Raw genomic sequence first — 25938 nt, 5'->3', positions numbered from 1 at the left:
GAAAAAGGCCTTTCTCCTGTGTGAGTTCTCATGTGTGTTTTTAAATCAGATGTACGACTAAAACTTTTTTTACATTCTTTACAAGAAAAAGGCCTTTCTCCTGTGTGAGTTCTCATGTGTGTTTTGAAATAAGATATATGACGAAAACTTTTTTTACATTCTTTACAAGAAAAAGGCTTTTCTCCTCTGTGAATTCTCATGTGTGTTTTGAGATGACATATACGACTAAAAATTTTTTTACATTCTTTACAAGAAAAAGGCCTTTCTGCTGTGTGAATTCTCATGTGTGTTTTGAGATTAGATATTTGACTAAAACATGAATCACATTCTTTACAAGAAAAAGGCTTTTCTCCTGTGTGAGTTCTCATGTGTGTTTTGAGACTATATCTGCAACTAAAACCTGAATCACATTCTTTACAAGAAAAAAGCTTTTCTCCTGTGTGAGTTCTCATGTGTCTTTTGAGATGATGTATATGACTAAAACTTTTTTTACATTCTTTACAAGAAAAAGGCCTTTCTCCTGTGTGAGTTCTCATGTGTATTTTGAGATTAGATGCAGACCTATAACTTTTTTTACATTCTTTACAAGAAAAAGGGCTTTCTCCTGTGTGAGATCTCATGTGTGCTTTAAGATGAGATATGTAATTAAAACTTTTCTCACATTCTTTACAAGAAAATCGCTTATTTTCTGCATGGATTCTTATGTGAATTCTGAACAGAGATTTGGTACAAAAGCTTTTACCACATTCTTTACAGATATAACATCTTTCATCAGACCCAGTTTCCATGTAGTCAGACCGGTTGGTAATTATTCTTAAGTTTTTACCAGACCTGATCGAGGAAAGTTTTTCTTCTTTTGTAGATTGTTTGCATTTCTTACCAAGATTTGTCTTCTTGTGATTTTTTCTAACATCAGAGTCACACTGACCAGCTGATATGTGAGAGTTGTCCACACTTTGGACATGTTTTCTGTCCCTCCTCTTCCTCTGATCTCTGTTCTGTCGGTCTGTCTCTTCATCCGTAGTTGATGTTGATTCTTCATGTTGGTTTCCTTCTTCACCCTGACTATCACTTACATTAAAGTTCTGCTGATTGTTTAGATATGCTTCACTGTTCTCATCTTTCTCATAAGTAGGAATCTCCATCAAGGTATCAGTCTCCTCCTTCAGACCAAGCTGATCTTCATCCTGACTGATGAAGAGTTCCCCCGGTTCCTCTTTCATCTGTGGAGGTTCTTGTTCCTCATGTTCCTCTTTGGTCTGTGGAAGTTCCGGTTCTTCCTGTTTCACTCTGAAGTTTCTCTGCTGTATGCAGAGATCTTCCTCTTTAGTCATCCGACAATGGGGGAGGACTGCAGGGATATAAGTAGAGGCCCTTTTATATGTTGTGGTGACTTTATTTATTGTTAAGTACCAATAAGAAATATTGTAGTATAATTCAGAATATGCACAGTAAAAAATGTTCACATTTTTAAAATACGTTTTTTGTTTTCTTTAGCACAACAGTATGAAACTGTGCTGAAAAGGGCCCCCTACACCTCCCCCCTATGAGGAGAGCTGTTTCAGTCAATAAATCGTCTGAACCAGTTAAAGATGGAAAATAATGTTTTTTTAAGGTTAGCATTGTTCATGGGGCTATAGCTGTCCAGGAACAGCAAAATCAGCAGGAACCTGCAGGAGACGATCATCTAAATGTGCTTTTATAACTGTTATGATTATTATTAAGGGAATGCTCGCTCATAATTTTTAAATCCGTGCGGCCAGTGTTTCTATCATGGCTGCAAGAAGGGTTAGCATTAGGCTAATACGTGCTAAAAACATTAACCGTGGAGGAACACATCTTTTTCGGTTCATTTCAAATCCAAAAATGCTTACAATGAATCTCTGTCCCAATATTTATGGACCTGATTTTTCATTATGGGACAAGTGTGATGCATGATGGGATACATAGCATGCAGCCCTGCTAAATGACCGACATGACCAAAGAAACAGCTGTGCAGTCATAAACATGCAACACTCGTGTGCACTCGCTCATGTTTCATCCACAGATCAGCCCACAGATGCGCCCACATCTCTCCGCCTATCTCACCAGCAACAGCTTTTAGAGGTTAAAAAAATACTCCTTGTTGGTTTAAACATAGAGGTTGGAAGTCTAATATGACAAGAACACTTAAAAAAAAGCTTTTTTAGTTGTAACTTGATCTTTTTCATCACCAAAATTTCACAGATTTCAATAAATATACCTCAAAATCAGGCTTTTCACAGCAATTATTAGGTCAGATTAAAAATAAATTCATTAAATTACCTAATAAAAGTTAATGATTAATTAATCACACAAATAATTCATCTCATGACTGTTCTGATAACACTGTCATGATTCAAATAATTTTTTTTAAAAGCTACATTTTGTAAATGATTGTTTTAACAACCAGAAAAACAAGAATTTAAAGTATTTTGTTAAACAGTGAAGTTGAACTTTGTGGCTCTTGTTGGGTTTTGGTCTGGAAGAAACGGGATCAAATGGTTCTTTTAGTGTTAGAGGTTCCAGACTCTTGATCTCCACTGAAACTATGAGTATGAAATGTCATTCTACAGACAAACCATCAACAAAATGATCCATCAAAATGATCCATCCATCAAAATGATGGAGAACAATTCTGACACTAAGCAGTTTTTCACTGATGTGTTCAGGTTTGAATCTTTTCTGTCTGCAGATCCATGAGCAGGACCCTGTCTTTGGGTTTTAGCTTGAAATGTAGTTTTGGAAATAGAATCTGTCTGGAATTGGAGACATGGAGACATCAAAGAGGTTTAGATGGGGATTTTGGATTTGACAGAGAAATCTGCTATAAAGAACTGAACTACAAACTTAGAACCACAGACGACAAAACAGATTGTACTTTTTTTATCTTGCTAACAATTTTCTGTTTTTTTCTGTTAAGGTTTCCCGTTTCTCGTTAGCTGGAGGGACTAACTAAGATCATATGATTTGAAGAATGTTGTGGGCTGCACTGACCAACAATGTCTTCTGTCTTTTCAACTGGAAGGGACAGAAGAGACTCTTCCAGGACACGCTGTTGATGGACTGCATGTTTGGAGAGCTTGAAGCTCAAGATAGAACCGTTGTTGAAGTGAACATACCGATAGTGTGGAGATGAAGATCAGAGTCACACTGACCTGCTGACATGTGAGAGCTGTCCACACTTTGGACATGACTTCCGCCCCTCCTCTTCCTCTGATCTCTCTTCTGTGGGTCTGTCTCTTCATCTGTAGTTGATGTTGATTCTTCATGTTGGTTTCCTTCTTCATCCTGACTATCAGTTACATTAAAGCTCTGCTGTTCCTCCTTAATCTGTTGGGGTTCTGGTTCCTCCTGTTCCTCTTTAATCTGTGTAGGTTCTGGTTCCTCCTGCTCCACTCTGAAGTTCCTCTGCTGGTTGCAGGGATCTTCCTCTTCAGTCATCCAATGTTGGGGAAGGACTGCAGGGACACAAACACAACAAGGAGCCTTTTATAGGATTCCAGGACTTTTGGGTTTCGTCAAGCATCAATAAACTCTGTGATCATTAGAGAAAATGTCTGAGGAGTCCGGAAGACCGGAAGAGACTCATTGAAATAAATAAAATGAATATAAAACAATTGAATTCAATTCAATTTCAATTTTATTTGTATAGCCCAAAATCACAACAACAGTCGTCTCGATGGGCTTCGAAGTAAAACATGAAATCAAAAGGATCACGAATACAAAGAGTTCAATAGAAAAATACTAAAATGAACTAACAAACTGACTAAGCTATACTGGCATCCCTGCCCTTAGACCCCCCTTCGCGGTAAGGAAAAACTCCCAAAAAAACCGGATTCCGGAAAAAACGAAGAAACCTCAGGGGTGCCCACATGAAGGAGGGATCCTCCCCCAGGACGGACAGGCGATTTACCAGAAATCTTAGAGAAGAATTAACTTATCTAAATCTACAACTACATATATAAAAGTCCAGCAGACGAGCTTCATCCAGCCGTGGTTGTGGGGACAGTCAAAGGCGCGAGTCGAGCCGGAGACAGGAACCACAGCCAGGTGTAGGAGCAGGAGCAGAGACGAGGTACTCGGTCAGGTACAGAGCAGATACGAGCCAGAGATGAGCCAGAGGTAGGATCCACAGCCAGGTGTAGGAGCAGGAGCAAAGGCGAGGTAAACGGTCAGGAACTGGAGCACGGATGAGCCAACTGGAGTCTGGAAGCACTCCCACTCCCCAGGAGGGGAGAGGAAAAGAGGGACAATACATGAATCGCACTGCACCAAACAGAGGCATGGAGAACTAAATGATAAATTATGATCAAGAATAGAGGAGAGGAAGGGTAGAAGTAAAAAAGGAAAGAGGACAGAACCCCAGTGCACCATAGTTACCCCAGCTTCAACTTCTAGCAGCCTTTTAAAATAAATAGTTATTATTAAGTTTAATTTAAACAAACTAACATTAAGTTAAATAATCTCTGAATACTAGCTAGTCTGACAATAAGCCTGTCCAAAGAGGAATGTTTTCAGTCTAGCTTTGAATGTAGAAACTGAGTCGGCCTCTCTTACATGAGCTGGGAGTTTATTCCATAAGACAGGGGCTTGGTGGCTAAACGCTCTACCTCCAACCGTACTTTTACTAATTCTAGGAACCACAAGCAGTCCTGCATTTTGCGAGCGAAGTGTTCTGATTGGTTGGTAAGGGACTATGAGGTCCTTAATATAGGACGGGGCCATTCCATGTAAGGCCTTATAGGTTAACAGGAGGATCTTGAACTTAATTCTAGAATCAACTGGGAGCCAATGGAGCGAAACTAACACAGGAGTGATGTGATCTCTTCTGCTGGTTCCAGCTAACAATCTAGCAGCTGCGTTCTGAACAAGCTGGAGACTTCTTAAGGAACTCTTAGGACACGCTGCTAACAAGGAGTTACAGTAATCCAGCCTCGACGTAACAAATGCATGGATGAGTTTTTCAGCATCACTCTTAGAAAGTATATTTCTGATCTTAGCAATATTTCGCAGGTGAAAAAAGGCAGTTCTACATGCCTGAGATATGTGAGCCTTAAATGATAAATCCTGGTCAAGTAAAACCCCAAGGTTTCTAACTGTGGAATTGGGGGCTATACTTATACCATCCAGGGAGACTATCTGAGCAGACAGAGCATCTCTGAGGTTTTTAGGACCAAGTATAATGACCTCAGTTTTTTCTGGGTTCAAGAGGAGGTAATTAATTGTCATCCAGGTCTTGATGTCACTGATGCAGGCGTTCAGTTTCTCTATCTGGTCATTCTGGTCAGGCTTCATGGATAAATACAACTGCGTATCGTCGGCATAACAATGAAAATTAATGCTGTGTTTCCTGATTATGTTTCCTAGGGGTAACATATAAAGCGTAAACAGGATCGGTCCCAAGACTGAGCCCTGTGGGACTCCATAGTTGACTCGAGTGCACTGAGAGGAATGGCCATTTACATTAACGAACTGATACCTATCAGACAGATAGGATTTAAACCACTGGAGAGCAGATCCTCTGATCCCTATGTCCTGCTCTAATCTATGGAGTAAAATACCGTGGTCGATAGTGTCAAAGGCAGCACTGAGGTCCAACAGGACCAGAATAGAAAGTAGTCCCTTTTCTGAGGCCAATAACAAGTCATTAGAGACTCTAACTAGTGCAGTTTCCGTACTGTGGTGAGGTCTAAACCCCGACTGAAAGTCTTCAAAGTGGCTGTTGTCCTGTAGGTGGCAGTAAAGCTGCTTAACTACAACTCTTTCTAGGATTTTAGAAATAAAGGGCAGGTTTGATATCGGTCTATAGTTGGCCAAGATGCTAGGATCCAAACTGGGCTTTTTCAGAAGAGGTTTAACAACTGCATATTTAAAAGACTGTGGCACGTAACCCGTTTCCAGAGAGGTATTTATCATTGTTAATATGGGATCATTAATTAGGGGAAAAGTTTCTTTAAAAAGTCTAGTGGGAATTGGGTCTAACAGACACGTTGAGGATTTGGAGGACGTAATAATTGATGTTATTTCCGCTTGATCCACAGCAGTGTATCAGTCTAATGTTACAGAGGTTTCTATGGATGCCTCCATTTCTACCGCTTCAGCCTGTTCTGGGCTGATAGTAGGAATAACTTGATTTAACTTATGTCTAATATTTGAGATTTTACTATCGAAAAATGTAAGAAAATCATCAGAGCTGAGAGAAACAGGAACATGTGGTTCTACTGAGCTCTGACTGCGAGTTAATTTAGCTATAGTGCTAAAAAGAAATCTTGGATTGTTTCCATTCTCTGATATTAAGGTTGAATAGTACTGGCTTCTAGCTCTACGCAGAGCTTTTTTATAATTTAATAGGCTATGTTTCCAGATATCCAGAGACTGCTCTGAACCGGAGCGGCGCCATTCTCTTTCCAACTTACGGGTTTCTCGTTTAAGAGAACGAGTTTCAGCGTTAAACCACGGTGCTACTCGGTTTTGTCTGACGAACTTAGGTTTCAAGGGGGCAACAACATCGAGTGTACTCCTGAGGGCTTGTAAGGCATCATTAACAAAGTGGTCATTTATACTAGGACTGATACTATGGGAGCTGGTCTCAGAGTATTTTCTCAGAATATCACTAAGTACTGGCTGAACTGTGTGTTTAAACTCAGACACAGAACGGTCAGTTAAGGTTCTTCTAAGTTGTTTCTTATTCACTGGGGCAGAAGGATGTTCCAGTGTAAGCTGGAAGGTAATCAGAAAGTGATCAGAAATGATGGGGTTAAGAGGAAGGACACTCAGCTGGCTGATCTCTATCCCATGGGTTAGAACAAGGTCCAGGGTGTGCTTATGACAGTGAGTGGGTTCATTCACACTTTGGGTGAAACCAACATCATCTAATAAAGCTGCAAAAGCCTTTCCTAGGCAGTCACTGGGGTCATCAACATGAATATTAAAATCCCCTAATATTATAGTTTGATCAGAATCTAAGACAATAGTCGATAGGAAGTCAGAAAACTCAGTTAAAAATTCTGAATATGGGCCGGGGGGGCGATAAATAATTATGAGTAAAACAGGTTTTGGAGTTTTCCTGTTTGGGTGACTTAAAGACAATATGATGTTTTCAAATGAATTATAAGCATTTTTAACTTTAGGGCTGAGAAGTAAGCTAGACTGTGATATTACTGCCAAACCACCTCCTTTCCCTGAAATCCTGGATTTCTGATAGTTAGCATAAGTGGGGGGGGGGTTGCTTCATTCAATCTAACATAGTCATCCTGATGGAGCCAAGTTTCTGTTAAGGCTAAAAGACTAAGATTGTTATCAGTAATTAACTCGTTGACTAAGAGGGACTTGGAGGAAATGGATCGAATGTTTAATAAACCGCATTTAATGACATAATTCTGCTTGTGAGAACTGTTGTCTGTCACTTTAAGGTTTCTATGACGCGCTCCTTTCATTTGTCTTTCAGCACATAAGCTAAAGCTCGGACCTGCTTGACTTTCCCTGCATGGGTTTTGCACCGGCACTAACCCTAAGGGAGGCTCAGAGGAGCGTTTTACACTGCTGCTCTGCGCCCGGGTCTCGTCTCTGGATTGTCAGGTTAACAGACTAAGCCTAGCAGAAATGTTTCTAGAAAGAAGAGCGGCACCGTCCCGGGTGGGATGGACGCCGTCTCTCCGCATGAGACCGGGCTTCCCCCAAAACGCGCTCCAGTTATCCACAAAACCAACGCCGTTTTCTGGGCACCATCTAGAAAGCCAGCGGTTAAATGATGAAAAGCGGCTGTACATTTCATCATTGACTAAGTTCGGCAAGTTCGGCACTGACTAAGTAAATGCATCATTCATTCATTTAAATTTTTTTATTAATAAATAAAATTTGAAATCAAAACATAAATGCTTAATAATATATAGAATAGTAATTAAAAAGCATCTTAAAAATTTTCATGATATTTTTAATAATCTTATGGTCCAGTGTGGGACAAATTAAAAGAAATACAATGCTCAGCATAAATCAATAAACCTCACTAAATGTGTCAGAAAACCTTTAGCGTCCTTTCAGAATCAACATTTTCTGTGAAAAACTAGATTACAAAATACTCCTACAAAGGTGGGCCATTGATTGCAAACAGGATCTGTTAATTTACTTTCAAAAAATTGATTTCCTAACAAATTAATTCAAACACATGTTTCAAAAATGAGTACACCTCAGTCAGTCGTATGACAAAAGACAAACTTAAGACTACAAATTTCTAATAAACAGGGATCCAACCACAGTTGAGTCTAATGACTTATTTAAGAGGTGTCCACCACACAGGTGACCTTAAAAGGGCCTTTCTTAACAAAGAACAGCCTTCCCATTTCATGCTGTCAGCAATGGCTCCCCGTGGAAAAGAAATGTCACCAAATCTGAGAAAGGAAACCCTTTCTTTGCACAAAAAAGGTGAGGGCTACAAGGTCAGCAAAGCGTTACATATCAGTCAAATTTACTACTGCAAAAGTGATCCAAAAATTAAAGAAAGATGGAAGTGTCACAATACAGAGACGTCCAAGCCGTCCATGCAAGTTAACATCTCGAGAGGAGGGTCTTCTGATGAGAAGGGTTGAAGAAAACCACCATGAAAGTTCACTGCAGTTAGCTAAAGCAGTAGAAATCTAAACTGGAGACACTGTTTCCCATGACGCCATATGGCGCACACTGCAGAGGAAATGGCATGCTTGGTTATTGTCCAGGAAAGAAGCCTCTCCTAAAGCACATCCACAAAAAAGCATGCTTACAATTTCTTAGGGCTCATGCTGAATCAGATGGAGACTACTGAGACTCAATACTCTGGAGTAATGGGACAAAGATCACCATTGTCAAAACTAATGGTTCTAAAATGGTACGGCATTGCAAAGGTGAGGATTTCAAAGATAAATGCATGGTGCCTACAGTGAAACATGGTGGTGGCAGTGTCCTGATGTGGGGCTGCATGAGTGCTGCTGGTGTGAGGGAGCTGCATTTCATTGATGGGATCATGAACTCAACAATGTAGTGCTCTAAACTGAAGAAGAAGATGCTGCCATTACTTCATTGGTCATTGAGCACTTTTCCAACATGACAATGATCCAAAACACACTTCTAAAGCTACTGCTGTATTTTCTGAGGAAGAACAGGGTGAAGGTGATTGAACGGCCAAGTATGTGTCCTGATCTGAAACCTATCCAACACCTGTGGGGAATTCTGAAGAACAAGTTGAGCATCACTCTCCATCCAGGCTCTATAATAGGTTCTTCTTGAAGAATAGAAAAAGATAGATGTTGCAATATGTCATCCTCATTACAAAATACTAGATGTAGTAGTTTTTGTTGCAGGGTGGATTTACTTAAACCAATTGAAGTAAAACGGAAGATTATGCAATCTAAGTTAGATCATTAACCTTTATTTCATGTTCATTCATTCATTCATTTTCCATACCCTTTTTCCCTTTCGGGGTCACTGGGCTGCCGGAGCCTATCCCGGCAACTTGTGGGCGAAGGCAGGGGATGCCCTGGACTGGTCGCCAGTCTGCCGCAGGGTAGAATGTCCACAATCACACACCCATTTACTCTCACACTCACACCTAGGGAAAATTTAGAGTTGCCAATTAACCTATGAAGCATGTTTTTGGACGGTGGGAAAAAGCCAGAGATCGCGGAGAGAACCCACGCATGCACGGGGAGAACATGCAAACCCCACACAGAAACCCCACACCCCCATTGATGTTCTGTTTCGGGGACCTTCTTGCTGTGAGGCAAGAGCGCTAACCACTGCGCCACCGTGCGTTTATATATTTTTATTTCATGTTATAGAGTTAAAGAAATGTTCAATAGAAGTCAACTTTGTGGAAAGTTTGGAAATGTTTCTTTTGCTCATTGAGCTTCTGATTAAATTGGTACTTTTTAAAGGGGGAGTACACATCTATGCTATACTTCTAAAGTATAGCATAGATAGCGGTGATGAAAAATTCGACACCGTCATAGCTCTACTATTAACATTTGAAAAAGTATAGGCAACAAGATAAAATAAAGATGGACTTTCCTACAAAATATTTATTGTAATACAAATCGGCTGATGAGTCTTCATTACCAGTTCATATTAATATAGACATTTATTCTTTTTGTGAGATTATTGATTTTTACAGAATGCTGTTTCACAGAGGTTGCACTTTGTTGACTGTCCCTTGGCAGCCGGCTGCTGCATGTCTGCATTCACTGCTGAAAGCGAACAATTCTGATTAAAAGGCAATAAAAACGATCTTTTTTCTTTAAAAATGCATTTGTGTTTCACTCTGTGTGTTAATACAAAAAGATTGAGATACTTGCTGACACATTTGAACGTTGATCAGAAGAGTTATTGAAGCAGGAAGTCTGAATCTGTGAATATATAACTTTATAGAACCTCAGCTGTCAAAGAATTTAAAATAATGAATCCATGGTTCACAAGTGAGGATGCTGGCAAACCAACTCCAAACCAACAAGAAGACGCAGCAGCAGCTGAGTTTCCGCGGAAAAGGAAAGGCCTGCGTTGGAAGATCGACTCGAGGCTCAGCGCTGCTACTTCCAGCAGATGACAATGAAAAGCTGTCCTTCCTACCCCTTTTACCGGGATGCGGCGCCGGCGGGTTACGCCACACTTCTGGACTGCAGGACTTAAACTTGGCCTGAGGTGTCTTCTTTCACTGTTCTTAGGAGCCGCATAGCAAAGAGACGGACTCTGATGATGAGGAAAGGGAAGCCGGCGGTTTTGATAGAAATGTGGCCCAGCTGTTTCAGATGCAGAAGATAAGGACTTTGATGGATTATAAATGCTGATTGATGACTGAAAAATAAATTACAACCAACTCAGTTTTGCACTCGCTGCCTTTTCAAACACACACCAGCGCGCACGTTTCACCGGTATGTATTTTAATGTTAAGTACAGAAAAAACACTATACTTAAACAGTTTAATCCAGTGCTGTTGTATTGTAAGGAGAGGGGTGTGTTATTAAATAATATGACTTTAATTGTGTGTTTGTGTGTGTGTCTGGCAGGGCAATGTGTGGTGTGGCTCTTAGAAATGTCGGCTCTTTGTGTCAAACTTTTTCGTTGCCACACTCCCCCCGTGTTAGAGGCATTCGTAGAAAAAACAGCGGATGTAACATGGAATAAAACGTTAACCGACAACCCAAAACCAAGGTAAGAAAGTGCAGCAGGTTTTGATGTGCTGTAAGTTTTTCTCATGTGAAACTCAGTGCATTTGATACTGTTTTAAATCTTTTAATCCACGTTACAGCCGCCGTTCTTTTTCTATTAAAGCCCCAAAATGAAAGTCCTGCCCCACTGCTTGACATGCAAATATTAGCCAATCAGATCATCCAGAAAGGTCCCTGCCCCCAAGTGATAAATACACCCCTGAATACCGCACCCTAGTGACAAAAACGCCCCCTTAACACTGAGCGTAAATCCAGGCGGGGGCCGAAAGAGAACTGACTGTGCGGATTCTCTGTTTAGTTAGGATTTTGGCCGCGCAGTTTTAAAATGTGGGGTCGCTTGGTTAGAATTGCGCCTGCGCGTTGTGAGGTTCACTCACTCAGTTCCTGAATACGCCCGCTCAGTTGTTTTTACGCCCTTTCACTTTAAGGCAGAGATGTGATTCCATACTAGTGAATAAAAGTTAGTCTGGAGCCCTGGTTAAGAAGGAGATGTAAAAACGGAAGCTGTGGTGGAGGGAAGTTGTGGAACAGAACCAGTTAATGCTTGAAAGAAGTCGGGTGTGACGATAACAGTCATCACCGCACGTTTTTTTTTTTTTAAGTTCTGCATATGGTGCATGATTGGAACTATTTTAAACACATTCATCTTTGCTGATAATTGACTTTTTCTGCTAGTCCTGTGTTCAGACTTCAAGGGTTTCTGGGGGAAATCTTTTATTACTATTCTCCTCTAACTCCCTCTGAGCTCCCTCTTCTTACACACACGCCTGCGGTTTCAGAAGCACATACACACCCTCATACACACCCTCACAGAAGTTTCCGTCTCAGGGGGAAATACGACAAATTTACTATGTTCAGATTATTCATTTCCATTTTATTAGTTTCCATTACTAGCTGCGTGCTTCTTAAACAGGATGAACAGGATAAAAAATTAATAAGTCAAGTAGCCGCCAGGCACATTGTTTTAAACTTTTGAAAAACAAACCCATAGCCATTGCTTAATTAAAAAGGAATAGCTGTGAATCAGATACTCATTCTGTGAACAATTATATTGTCTTTGTTAAAAACAATATGACACTATTTAGTGCAAATGTGGTTTAAACAATAATAAAATTCTGCCAGAAAAATCAAATCAAGTAACTATGAACTTTCCTTTAAGTTATTTAAGACATAAACTGCTTCCAAAATAAATGACCAGAGATAAAATCCATGAGGAACTTAGAGAGGATCCAAAAGTAAACATCTTTGTGAACAACACGTTTGGGGGAAAGCTGAATGTGATGTATGTTTATATGTTCATGTTTTTCTGGAGAACCACAGGCTTTAGTATCAAGACGCCGCTATCGCTGCTTAGAGGAGAAGGGGGGGTCTAAGGGCAGGGATGCCTCTCTTTCTTCTGTTTCCCTCTCATCTATAGCTCTGGTCTGGGCGTACAGTACAGGGATCCTTTTTCAGTATTTCTGAGAGGGAATGTCAAAGCGTGGCTCTACTGCATTCAATAAATCCCCTCGTTCTCCGCCGCGCTGCAGGGACAGATACCGTTTTCCGTTTGTTAAATATTGCCGCCGCTCTGTCTCTTCGTCTGGGAAAAGGTATCCTGTGTCCGGCCTGTGTCGGCTTCAGGCCAGCAAAAACCACGGACTCTCACACAACTCTGGGTGATGCAGCTTCAATGCTGCATCATTCAAATGTTTAATCACATACCGACTATGTGCAGCTGAAGCTGCGGGTTCCAGCTGCTATCCAGCAGTCTGCGCTGACGACAGAGCTCCTCCTCGTTCTGGACGATGGTTCCTTCAGCAGCAGAAAGTTGTTCTCTGACAGAACCTTCCTGAGGTTCTGAAGACATGGTTCCTGCTCCGATCTTCAGCTCCAACTCCCACAAACACCGCCGTCCTCTTCACTGCAGCTCCGATCGATTATCTGCTAGTCTCACAATCACAGAAAAAAGTTCCAAACAGAAACTTTTCTCCTGTTTGGAGATTTTCCTGAAAGTTCCTGTGATCCTGCAGGAGTCAGTTCTGCTCAGCCTGCAGTCCAAACAGAAAAGACTCTGGAAGCTTCCACATGGGAAACTTCAAGACAAAGAATCCAAACAACAACATCTGATTGGTTGACTTTTGGAGGGAAAGCTGCAACAGTCTTCTGTGATTGGTTCAGCCGTCCCTGCCCCCACTAGTCCACTGCACAGGGGGCAACATTCCAGGGGGGGTTGGTAATCTCCTCCTTTTATTGTTTCTGCCCCACTGGCTCTTTCAAAATAAAGGCTTGTTGTAGCAGAAACCTGAATGGAACATCAGAATGGACTCAAACTGCTGCTGGTTTCAAAGCCTCGTTCTCAACTTCCAGCTGAACTCTCCCGTTATGTTTAATTCTTTCTGCACCATGAGTGATAGGGAGTGAGAGGATGATGAGTTTATTTAGCAGCCCTACTGCCAGAAAGTGTCAGTCAACTATAGAGAAATGGTCAATGAATCCATGATGCAAATCTATATCGGTCTTTTCATTTTATTGTTATAAAAATATCTGCAGGCTCAAACTTAGACATATGAGAGCTCAAGAAGTACAATTAATTAAGATGGAAAAACATTGAATTGAATTAGAGTAATATGACATTTAGTTAGATAAATATGTAAATCTAAGTTGTGAAAAATATAGAGTTGGATAGACGTAAGACATTAGGTTGAATAAATTTAATTCATTACTTGTTACCAATTGAAGTAATTAATTTAAGTTGGATAATTTACATATATATGCGTCAAAATAAAAATGAGATACAAATTTGTGCGTTTGTTCTTTTTCTCCAAGCAGAGTCTAAAAGTCTCAGCAGGAAAATGACAGGAGAGGATCCAAGATTTATTATTTTTCCTATTAATGTATCAGTTTATTTTTTTCCCGAATTTTTGTCTTTCAAAATCACAGTTATTTGGTCTTTTTTTTTTTTATAAATAGTGTTATTTATTTTATTAAAATGATCATGAATTAATAAAACTTTATCATAGGGCTTTACAATAAAAGAAAGATAAAAGCAGTTTAAAGTTTTAAAGAAAAAGACTTAATGTGGCCTCACAAGAAAACCTTTGGTGACTCCATCCTAGCATCCATGGCTACGTTCACACTGCAGGGATTAATGCTCAATTCAGAATTTTTGAAAAAATTCAATTTTTTTGCAAGGTCGTTCATATTTCCAATAAAATGTGAACATTTGTGATTTCCTGTGTGAACGTGAAATGACCTAGAAGTGACCCGCAGTAGTCAACTCAACGGTGAACGACGTCACTCTTGTTTTTGGAAGTAGCAAACGTTAATGTGGGCCTGAGGGAATTTAGTTTTCTTTGGCGGATGCACACAAAAAGTCAGGAGACGGAGGTATACAGGTTAAAACGATTTTATTACAAAACGTTCAAACACACTTGTGAACCCTTCACCCAAGGACACGTCACTCCAAACCGGGGAAATCCTCCACCTAGAACTCAGGACAGACACGTGAGTCCTCAGCACTGAGGGAGGGGGGAGAACAAAAGGTTGATTACACAATAAAATGCACAGATAAAACACAGCTCTAAAAGAATTCTATAAAAATTCTTAAAATGACAATACAAGAAACTCTCGTGAGAGTAAGTCTGCCCGTAGGGAGCTGCTGAATGAAGTTTTTGTTCTGGTGGGGGTGAGGGAGGATTCAGGCGTGACCCCATTTAGTCCTCCGTTGCTCAGGCTCAAAGGCAGCTGAGGAGTATGAAGGTTAAAGCTCCAAAAAGAACGCACTTGTAGATTTGATCTAAGAACTTGTAATATAAAATCTGAATTCTTGTGCATCAAAAATCTGCACCTGTGTGTAAAAATCTTCTGCTGTGAACTGACAAATTTCCATTTGCATGTGTTCATTTAGAGTTACAACTTCAAATCTGTGATTACAACTGCTCAAATGTGCTTCTGCGTCTGCTCGAATCTGCTGGCGTAAATCACAGGTGTGCTACAACTGCGCTCTGAATTCTGACACATTCCTTGCCAGAAACTTGTGTCAAAACTGATCTGTGTCCAATAATGGACCTAGGAGGGGGGGCAATAGGAGGCGGAGTCAACCAATCAGCGTGCAGGATTTAGAGAAATTGGTGAAGTTAGAAAGATATTCACAGATTCGGACTTCCTGCTTCAATAACTCTAATGATAAACGTTCAAATGTTACAGTAAGTATCTCAATCATTTGATATTACCACAGAGAGTGAACTAAAAATGCATTTGTAAAGAAAAACTTAGTTTTTTTCTGCATTTTAATGAGAAATGATCTGTTCATGCTTTAAATGCAGACATGCAGCAAGACGGCTGCCAACAGGAAAATCAACTTTGTTGTAGCAGGACAATAGGGCCAGGGCTGTTGAGCAGCTTTATTATAAATCATATGGATTAACATTTGACAAAAAAATGTATTAGATTAGATCAACGCGTTCCAGGCGACGTTCAGGAAAAGAGGATCCCGCTGAGCGAGGGCGTAGCGCTGTGTCGTGGACCCAGCCGTTGGTCAGCGAGATCCTCGCTTCTTCTTTTCCCTTTGTTTCAGTTGGAGGAAGGGCAGAGTAGAAAAGAAGAGAAAACATCAAACATCATGATGTGATCTGGAACTGAGCTGTTCTTCAGAAGATCCTCCCAAACATGGAAACTGTTGCTGCAACACGTGAAGGTTTGCTTCTGTTGCTAGTGAGATCTGATGGATCAGAACCAGACTTCTGTCAGCTGGAACTGGGGCTTCTTCCAGACCATGACATGTTGTTCAATAAAGTTCATTCCAAAGCGTGACTGATTCATGAAGTGGTTCCTTGAGCCGTGAGTTTTGCCAGCAGCAGGAATCCCTGAGAGTTAGGAGACAGTTTGTGGAGAGAGTTTGTAGATTTAGGAGAAACCAACGTTTGAAATGAAACCAAAGTGTCCTAAACCAAAATCACTGAGCACATCTCAATGTTCCACAAACAGTCATTTTCCACAGTGGACCGTCACCACACACTTTACAAGACAGTTTTTCACAACTTTATGACAACAAATCCTGAAATTGTTCCATTCAAGGAAACATTGACTAATATTTGTATTGATGCTGTTTTCCATCTGTGTTTTCAAACTTGCATCAAGAATTAGCTCATGTTTATGGATTCACTTTCTGTGGAAGTTTGGCTTCTCTGATGGACCACCAGAGGGCGACAGAGAACTGTTGATATTATTAACACAACAGTCAAAGAAATCAACATTTAGCACAAAGTGAGCAAACTTAGGTCACGTGCTAACGTTCTGATTCTGTTGGAAAAGCCTTTTGTTTTGATTTCTTCAGAATTTTGTCTCAAAAAGACCAATGACAAATGAAACTCCAATAAAGTTGCTTTATAATGAGGAAATGAAATGTTATTTTTATTGAATTATCAAATGGAGACTCAGCTTCAGGTGATAATAAAGGTTGGTGCTATTTCCAGTTTTAGAAAGAACATGCCTTCTGCTCAGTTTGCAGTGAACGTTACTCATTTATGTCAGTTTTTAATGAACTGAAATACCTCCACACAGGAGAAAACATTTAATTTTTGACAAAATATTTTTTACCAGCCATAGAAATATTTAGAGGTTTTACTTTTTTTTACTTTTTTCTGATTTATTTAAAGAAAACAGAATCAAAGTAATTTCTTGGTGTGAACACGTCTTTATTGTCATCTAACTGTAAACTCCAATTCAAACATGCTGACAAAACAAGGACAGATTTCCTAGAGATTTCCTAATTCTGCTTCCATGTGATCACATGAAAACAGTCCAATGTTTTGGATTCTTCTTCTTCTATATCATTGACATTAAAGCTGCAGCTCTGTCACCAGGAAACAACATGTGACAGGTCCCAGTTTTTGGTGGAACACCGTCTCTGTGATGCTACAGACGCTGCTAAAACACAGTGGATTTCATTCTGTTCTATGGAGAAAAGACTGTTTGATTCATGTCTGATGAATTCATCTTGGAGTATTTATCCTCCACGTCTAGAAGTCCGCTCCGTGAAAATCCTGTCCGACTTTAAAGCGGTCTGTGTTTCCATGGTGACAGAGGGAACAGCTGGTTAGCATCTTTCTAACTTGACTGAACTGAGGGTTGGGGCTTCCAGCACAAAACCAACCTGAGAGCAAATGAACATTCAAATCCTCCACAAGCTAAACCCCATCAGCGTTGGATTGCTGCTGACAGACAGACTTCATTGATGGCATCTTCCGTTCTGGACCTGACGTTTAGCACACCATAGCTGGATTCCAGAGCGCTTTATCAAAGCGCCTTAAGCCCGTTTGGACTCTGGCGCTCCACGCGCTGATGAATAGTGGCGTTTGGAGGAAGTGCGGCTGCGCAGTCCGTCACTGAACACCGTCACTGCCTGGACCTCTTTCTGGGTCCTAGTGCCCTAAAGGTTACAGCTCCTGGTTCCACAAGAAAAAAGTCCATTCTAGAGGCCACTCTGACGTCATCATCATCAAAGACAGCGTTACCTAGCAACCATACCAAGACCATAGCAGCTATAGAGGGAAACACAACAAACCATCAACGGCGGTTAAAGCAGTCAGACGTTTGTTCTGCAGCTCAGCAAAAATCTCTGCTTTAGGTTTTGGGGAGAAAAACAAAGGAAAACACACGGAGAAGGATTCTGCAAAGGAAATCCCAAGTTCTATTGGTAAGTCAGCGTCCTGGAAACATGCTTTGTTGGTTCTGAAGTGGCATGAATGCAGACTTAGATTGGTTTGTTTCCTTGGATTCTTCAGATGGATTCAAGCTGTAAATGTTGTCAGCATAAAGCAAGTTTGGACTAAACTAAAGCAGAAAGTGGCTTTGAAGATGGTCAGGAGAAATGAGGGCTTTTTTCAGGAATTCTTGGAAGAGGAGGACTTCTCCAAACAACCAGAATCTAGGAGGAGGTTTTTTCAGCATTGAGATCAGGATTTAGCATGAGCTTCAATCCCATTTTTGTTCAATCCAAATGTTTACCGTCATATTCAGGAGTTCAACTCTGAAAGCCACCATGACATCATAGACATTAAAGACCCTGTTACCTAGCAACCAAACACAACAAACTGTAGACTATTCAAACTGGACATTTTGGGGCAACAATTCTTTTCTAACTCAAGTTTTTATGAAAAATCCAAATGATGGAAACAGATTGTGTAAAGGAAATGAGGATCTATTGGTGAGTCACAGTCCTGGAAACATGAGTTGTGCTCTGATGAAGACGCCTGATCCAAATGTGGATTTTTGAAATGTTCTTCATGAGATTCAAACTGATTGAAGCTTTGAATTAAAGGTGTCAACACATTTCTGCATTGGATTCATTCTGTTTCAGTGTCTAAGGTTGGTTTTGTGGCAGAAACCAAGTTTTTGTTGAACAGTAGCGTTTGAAAAAGCAGAAAGTGGCTTTGAAGATGGTCAGGAGAACTTCTTTGAAGAGGAGGACTTCTCCAAACAACCACAACCTGAAGGCCTGTTCACACCGGGACGAATTTCGCCGGCGATTTTCGCAGACGTTTAACGCCTCGTGACTAAACAAAGGGGCACCAATGTGAGTGTGCACACCGACGCAAAAAACGCAACGTGTAAAAGCGTCATTTTTTAAAAAACGCCTCGGGTTCGTTTTTTTGGTCTGACGCGCTGCGTCGAAATCTATTCGACCAATGAGAATGGCGCTTTTGCACACGTGTCTGGAGCTTTTGAAGTTGAACAAAATAATCCCCCTCTTGTTACAGTGAACCCAACGGAGGAGACTTTGGACCGCCGTCTGTTCATCTGGTCTGTGTAAGCGGCTGCTGGACTCAGGAGAACCGTGTCTCTTGGGAGATTTGTATCTTCACAGCAGCATTGGTTCCAGTCTGTGTTTCTTCAATGCAGCTGCTTTCAAATGAGGCTGAAGGTCTTCCTCACAGGACGAGGCTGGACAGATCAAGCAGGACTTGATGGCTTTCAGTTTTCTTCCAGTGCAGACGTCACAGACCACATCTTCACGTCCAGCAGAGCAGAGACCAGCAGCAGCAGCTTGGAGTCCGCTCTTCTTCAGCTGCTCCACTAAAGCTGCTGACATGACATTTTTCCCCAGAACAGGCCTCGGTGTGAAGGTCTTCCTGCACTGAGGACAGCTGTGGACGTTCTCCTCTGCATCCCAAAGTCCTTGAAGACACTTCCTGCAGTAGCTGTGTCCACAGGGAACAGTCAGCGGATCCTTCAGCAGATCCAGACAGATGGAACAGCAGAAGCTCCATTCATCCAGATCCTTCCTGCTCATTTGGCTGCAGAGTTCCAGTTGAAGAAGCTGCAGTTCTTTCTGCACTGAAGGTTTCCTCACAGCTTGTTTCCCTTCCAGAGTCTGAACTTTCAAAGGTTTTGTCATCAGGAGGATTTCAGGATCAGAGTCCAGGACAGTCTGGGATTTCACTGAAGACTTTACTGCAACTCAGAAACATTTATTGGTTTAGCTGTCAGTCAAAGATCATGAAAAAGACAAAGTCCAAAGTTCTTCATGTTATCAACAAATGTTGAGTTTAGCAGAAACAGTCAGACGTTATTTAATTTTAGACAGACTCTGGAACTAAGAAGAGATATTTCTGCCACTAAAATAAGTAAGACAGACAGAAAAATCCAATAAATGCTAAAAATCTTGATTTGTACTGAAACTTTATACATTTTTTGTTGGATCCTGAAATAATAAAGTCCTGTTTCTATTCATCTTAACAGCAGCAGCAGCTCCAGAGTGGGCTAAGAAAGACTCCAAAACTTTTGGGGGAGACACCTTATTTTTAATTTACGGTTCTTTGACACTCCCCCGCTCTGCGCTCACACCCCCTCTGCTCTCCATACACACACACACACGCAAGCACACACCCTCTCACACACACACACACGGTCCCGATCATACACGCCCCCCAAAGAAATAAACGGCTTCTAGCCTGTTCCATAGCAACGGTGTCCCGCTTCATTAGTTACCGTTTGCGTCCGGACCGGGAACAGCGGTTTCCAACTACGGTCTGAAGCCTGAGGCTGAAAGGTAACACGCTGACAGCAAAATCAGCGCACAAAAAGCACCTTAATGAGTCATGTGATCTCAGTTGGTGGTGTCCTTGACGTCACTGAGGTACGACTCGCATTTACTGGGGAATATCCGATCTGTCTGCTTACATGGCACACGCAAATGCACGTATCCGATTCATTTCAGATTTATTTCCACATATGAGAGAGGCCTGTATCTGATCTGAGAAAAACGGAATCCATGCGCTTTTGTCCTGCTTACACTTTCACCGATCATATCCGATCTGTGGCACGTGAGAGGAAAAAATCGGAATTGGGTCACTTGAACCATGCAGTGTAAAGGCGGCCTTAAATAGGTTCTTCTTGAAGAATGGAAAAAGATAGATGTTGTAACAACTTGTTCATTCCATGCCTAGAAGACTTGTCGTTGTCCTTAAAAACATCACAGCCTCATTACAAAATACTAGATGTAGTAGTTTTTGTTGCAGGGTGGATTTGCTTAAACCAATTGAAGTAAAATTGGTTTATATAAAAGCTACTTAGAGACAACTAAAAGCAATAGAAATCATTATCGTGTGGGCGTAGTGGACCTCACCAAGATGGCGTCGCGCTCCGCGACCGTCGGCCAAGCTTCCAAAACGGGCGCGTCTCATCTAGTGATATAACTCATTGAGCATGAAGCTCAAAGGGCTTCTCTGTTTCTCTGAGGAAGGTCACATACCTATGTGGTGGAGCTGCAGCTGTGGTTTCCAGATGACATCCAGCAGTCTGCGCTGACGACAGAGCTCCTGCTCGTACTGGACGATGGTTCCTTCACAGAGTCTGCAGATTTCTTCAGCAGCAGCAGCTAGTCGCTCGCTGATCAACTCTCTCAGAGACTGAAGGGAAGACATGGTTCCTGCTCCGATCTTCAGCTCCAACTCCCACAAACACCGCCGTCCTCTTCACTGCAGCTCCGATCGATCATCTGCTAGTCTCACAATCAGTCACAGCAATCCACGTTGTCTTTCCGTTCAACACTTCTTCACTCATTTACGACACTTTGGAAAATGCTGAGAGTTCCCACACGAACCACGTATCGTCCTTTCTGTCCAAAAACCTCACAAACGTCCCAACAAAACACCACCGTCCTCTCAACACAAGCTAACGCTGCTAGCCTGCTAACAAGCTAACGCTGCTAACAAGCTAACGCTTCTAGCGCCTCGTGCTGTTCTTCTTCTTTGTTTGGCTAACAGCGTCATGGTACTTTAGCGCCACCAGCTGGTCTGGAGTGTTGTCTGTCGCTCATGTTATGATGACGATGGCGGGGGGAAAGAAATTAAGATTAATAAATAATAATGATAATGACAACAATATAATAAAACGTCAGAGCCACAGAAAGTGGTCTGAGAAGAAGCAGCTCTGAAGCTCTGCAGCTGAAGGTGCAGCTTCAGGACTCATGAGGAGGACCACACTGCAGCGCCACCTGCTGAAGCATCAGAGAGTCTGCAGACAGAAGATCCTTCCAACAGCAAAGAGGTCTGCAGGAGCTCTTTCCACCACCAGCAACAACCTGAACCAAGCAGGACCTCCAAGAAGTTCAGACACTAAACTTCCACAACTCTGTCATTTCCTTTCAGAAGCTCTGAGCTCCGTCTGAGTCTGCAGAGATGCTGAGCTCCTCAGCTGCTGCAGCTCCCACAGTCACATGAAGGTCTGCAGCTGCAGCAGGAAGTCCAGATGTTTGCAGCTGCTGCAGCTCCCACAGTCACATGAAGGTCTGCAGCTGCAGCAGTCTGGTGCTGTTTTCCAGTCAGTGTTCTTTATAGATTCTAAAATAGATTTATTTCTTTGAAGATTTTTTCCTGAAATTTCAAAAAGTTTGAAAATTTTCTGCCAGAATTGATCCAAATTGTTTGGATTTGGTTGTTTTGTCTTTTCTACATTTGACCAAACCCAAAGTGGGAGGAGTCATCTTTCTGCAGTTCCTCTGAATCATGGACAGAAGTTGTAGATGTTCCACTAGAACAGTGTTTTCTTCTTCTGTGGATGTTCTAGTGTTCTGAGCACATTGGTAAAGTCTGCTGCATTTTCTGTCAGCTTCCATTTTCAGCATTTGGATCCTCAAAGTTCAGGAAGAAACCGGAATCCAAACTGCTTCCAGTTTCCATGTTTGGGATCTTCTGGACCTGTTGAAGGACACAGATTCTTTCCACATCATGGAGCTGTTCTTCTGAAGCCAAACGGCCCACAGTTCTATGCTGATGATGCTCTTCTTCACCAACAGCCTCTCAGATCACAGATGCTGCAGTTTGCTTGGTTTGCTGGAAAGCAGCAGCGCTGCCACGCCCACCTGAAAGAGCCTCAGAGCTTCTCCAGCTGATGTCTTCAACACTGGGACTCCATCCCTTCTTCCATTCATCTTTGAGGCCCAGATCCTCACCTGCTGCTGGCTTTGGTTCAGCAGCTGCTGACTGGAACGCTGAAGCTCAGAGCGTCCGGCGCTTTGATCTTCTGCACATTCAAGTGTGGAACAGATGCAGAGAAAAGCTCCAAAGTTCTCAGAGGAGCATTGATTCAGCAGATCTTTACTTTCTGGAGACAACTTCAATGGAAGAATGAAAACCACATGGATTCAAACTGAAACTCTGTCAGAGTCAATAAAGTTTTTTCAAAGATGAAGTTCTTGAAGGACAAAGCTCTCCTTCACTGTCAACACACACAGATGATCAGAACAGTTCCACATGTGTCTGCATGTTCTGGGAAGTTCTCCGGTTCCTGGGTTCCTCTGATCACGGGTCCAGCAGCGTGTTTCAGGAACACGGATGATCCAGAACATGGGATCAGACTGAAGTCAGCAGCTTTCAGCTCCTTTTGGGCTTCAAGCCCAGAGAGAAGACAGAAATGTGAGGAAGGCAGAGAACATGAAGGGTTCCTGACAGGAAAGAGAAGTTGGAGCCAGAAAGACTAGAACCGGATCAGGACCAACTCTGGACAGTCCTTTTAGTGGTGGAGCACAGACAGAAGCAGCATCATGTTTGTCACAGAGACGTGAGCTTTGAGGAGCCACTCTGCAGCTTGACCCTCTCAGATGTCAGCAGCTGTTTGTGTCCTCAGATCCAGTCAGACACCAACATGTTCCTCAGAGAACAGCATGTCAGCACACACTGCACACGCTTGGATCCATGCAGACGTGTTGGAAGCCAGAGCTTCAGGCCGGCCTTCAGTGGATCTGTCCGTTCATGCTGAATGGGAGCAGAAGAACGTCTGTTTCAGCTCTGCTGCTTCAGCTCCACTCAAACTGCTGGGAACTCCAAACTCTCTCAGAGGAGAAAAACAGCAGAAAGCTTTCTGCAGCTGCTCTCACAGTGGATCTTCCTCTGTCTTCTTCAGCAGCAGATGATGGAGAGTCACTTTCTTCAGGTTCCTCTCAGTCCTGACCTTCATTCCTGATGGACCAAAGCAGACTGACAGCAGCTCTTTAGCTCCACAAAGAAAACTCTGCAGTTTCCCAAAAACCTTCTGAAGCAGAAAAACCAGGAGACTTCCTGTCTGTCTGTCTGTCTGTCAGTGTTGGAGTCTTCCTCCATCTTCAAATGATGAAGGTTTCTGCTTTGGAACATTCCAGAAAGCCTTTTGAAAGCCTCCTGATGATGCTGGAGGACAGGGAGGAGCGCAGGAGGATACAGGAGCTCCCAGAGGAGGAGAGGCAGGAGGAGCAGAGGGAGCGGCTGCTGGAGCAGAAGCAGCTGCAGACGCACTTTTGGCTCTGGGCTTCAAACTTTGATCAGGAGGAAGAGGAGGAGCTAAAGAGGAGCAGGAATGCTGGGAGTGAGACTGGAATTCAGACTGAATCCAACATTTAGGGACAAAAATGGCGTCTTCCAGAAATAAATCAGAATCAGAGTCTTTATTGTCATTAAAGATGGTGATACAATGAAACTGCAGCAGCCTTGAAGTGATGAAGTTAAATAAAATAAAATAGAATAACTGTATTTACATCTCTAACAAAAAATGAACAATATGTACAGAAACTGTTAAATATTAAATCTGTATGGACAAAATAGAATGGAATGAGTCGAGTTGCTGTGAGCGCAGCATAGTAGATATTGTGTTATTGCACAGAAGTCAAGATATTGCACACATGTGTAGTCAGAGATTTAGCATTTGTAAAAAGTCAGAGTGGGTGTAGTTGGTGGAAGTGTGTGTATTCCGTATGGTGATTTCCTGTGGAAAAAAGCTGTTCCTTAGTCTGTTTGTCCTGGTTCTGATGGACCTGTACCTCCTTCCAGAGGGCAGCAGTTCAAACAGAGAGAAAGCAGGATGGGTGGAGTCAGTGATGATGTCAGTCACTCTGATGAGGCAGCATGACTGGTATATGTCCTTCAGTGAGGGGAGGGGGCAGCCGATGATCCTCTTCTGTCTTTACCACTCTCTGGAGGCTCTGCTGTTCTGCTTCAGTGCAGTGGGAGAACCACACTGTGATGCAGGAGGACAGGATGCTCTCAATGGTTGTGCGGTAGAAGGTTACCAGCAGCTCCTGGTTCACATTGTTCTTCCTGAGTCTTCTCAGGAAGTGCAGGCGCTGCTGAGCCTTCCTGATGGTGTTGTTAGACCCTGTGAGGTCAGCAGAGATGGTGGTGCCCAGGAGGGTGAAGCTGTGGACCCTCTCCACACAGTTTCCATCGATGTAGAGTGGGGGTGGATCTGCTCTGTTCTTCCTGAAGTCCAGGATGATCTCCTCGGTCTTGGTGGTGTTCAGGATGAGGTTGTTAGCCTGACACCACCTGGACAGTTTCAGGACTTTGTCTCTGTGGGCCGTCTCGTCGTCCCCAGAGATCAGCCCCACCACAGTAGTGTCGTCTGCAAACTTCACTATTACTAAAGGCACTATTACTAATTTTCAATCCAAATGTTTTCATCTACATTCCATGTTATTTCATTCTCACTCCACGCATCTGCTTCTGGTCCGGCCCTTCTATTAAATTTTAGAACCCAATGTGCCCCCCCGAGTTAAAATAATTGCCCACCCCTGATCTAACCTACCATTAAAGCTCCTTATTGGCTAAACACACCTGATCCAGGTAATCAGCAGCAGATGAACTCAAATGACCTCATGAGTCATTCTGTCAATCAGTCTGCATCAGTCAGACTCCTGGTCTGAACATATTGCTGTGACCCGGATTTGAACCGGGGTTCCTTTGGCCACAACACAGAGTACTGACCTCTATACGACCCCAGCCCTGAACCTGGAGGAACACAGATCTGGTCTCTGTTGGTCTCTATGAACCTGATGTTGGAACTTCAGGAACAGCAGAACTGCTACGTTTGTTCTCTTCATCCACAAACAGAGAAACAGATCTTCACAGCAGGAACCACTGTGGACTTCACTAACATGCTTTGGTCCAATCAGATCAGAGATGTTTTCTCTGTTTACTTAGCATTAGCCTAAAAGTAACGTGTGCAGAAACTGGATGTTTCCTTTATCGTCACCTTCTGACCACACAGAGAAAACCATAGAGATCAACCAACATGAAAGAGACAAACAAGACATGAAGCTTCAACAAGGACACTCTACCACAGCAGCTGGATTCCAGTGAGTCTGAAAGGACAACAAAGAAAGAAATGAATCCTGGATGTCAGATAATTGACTATGTTTCCTGTCAGGAAGTTCCTCTCTCCCCCTGACTGCTAAATGCCAAGTTCTCTGGAAAAGAACATTATCTAAATC

General features: G+C 42.2%; 1 protein-coding gene across 2 annotated transcripts in view; it reads right to left on the bottom strand.

Moving 5' to 3' along the window:
• The window catches only part of LOC144987951 (uncharacterized), a 60394-nt gene extending 38576 nt beyond the window's left edge, over nucleotides 1-21818 (bottom strand). The window contains exons 1-2 of one of the 2 annotated variants that reach the window (XM_078937823.1): nucleotides 12918-13577; nucleotides 3177-3479 (exon numbers count right to left, since the gene is read on the bottom strand). In XM_078937823.1, coding sequence (XP_078793949.1) covers nucleotides 3177-3479; nucleotides 12918-13062 — 448 coding nt within the window. In that variant the 5' untranslated portion in view covers nucleotides 13063-13577. Of the gene's footprint in view, nucleotides 1-3176; nucleotides 3480-12917; nucleotides 13578-20949 lie in introns of those variants that run through there. The other variant, XR_013651641.1, reaches the window with a different exon arrangement.
• Nucleotides 21819-25938: the final 4120 nt, after the last annotated feature.

This window comes from Oryzias latipes, chromosome 2 (assembly GCF_053564925.1).
Source record: "Oryzias latipes strain Hd-rR chromosome 2, Olatipes_Hd-rR_3.1".
NCBI lineage: Eukaryota > Metazoa > Chordata > Actinopteri > Beloniformes > Adrianichthyidae > Oryzias > Oryzias latipes.
Note: the sequence above shows the minus strand (reverse complement) of the source record. Positions and strands in the feature narration are given on the sequence as shown.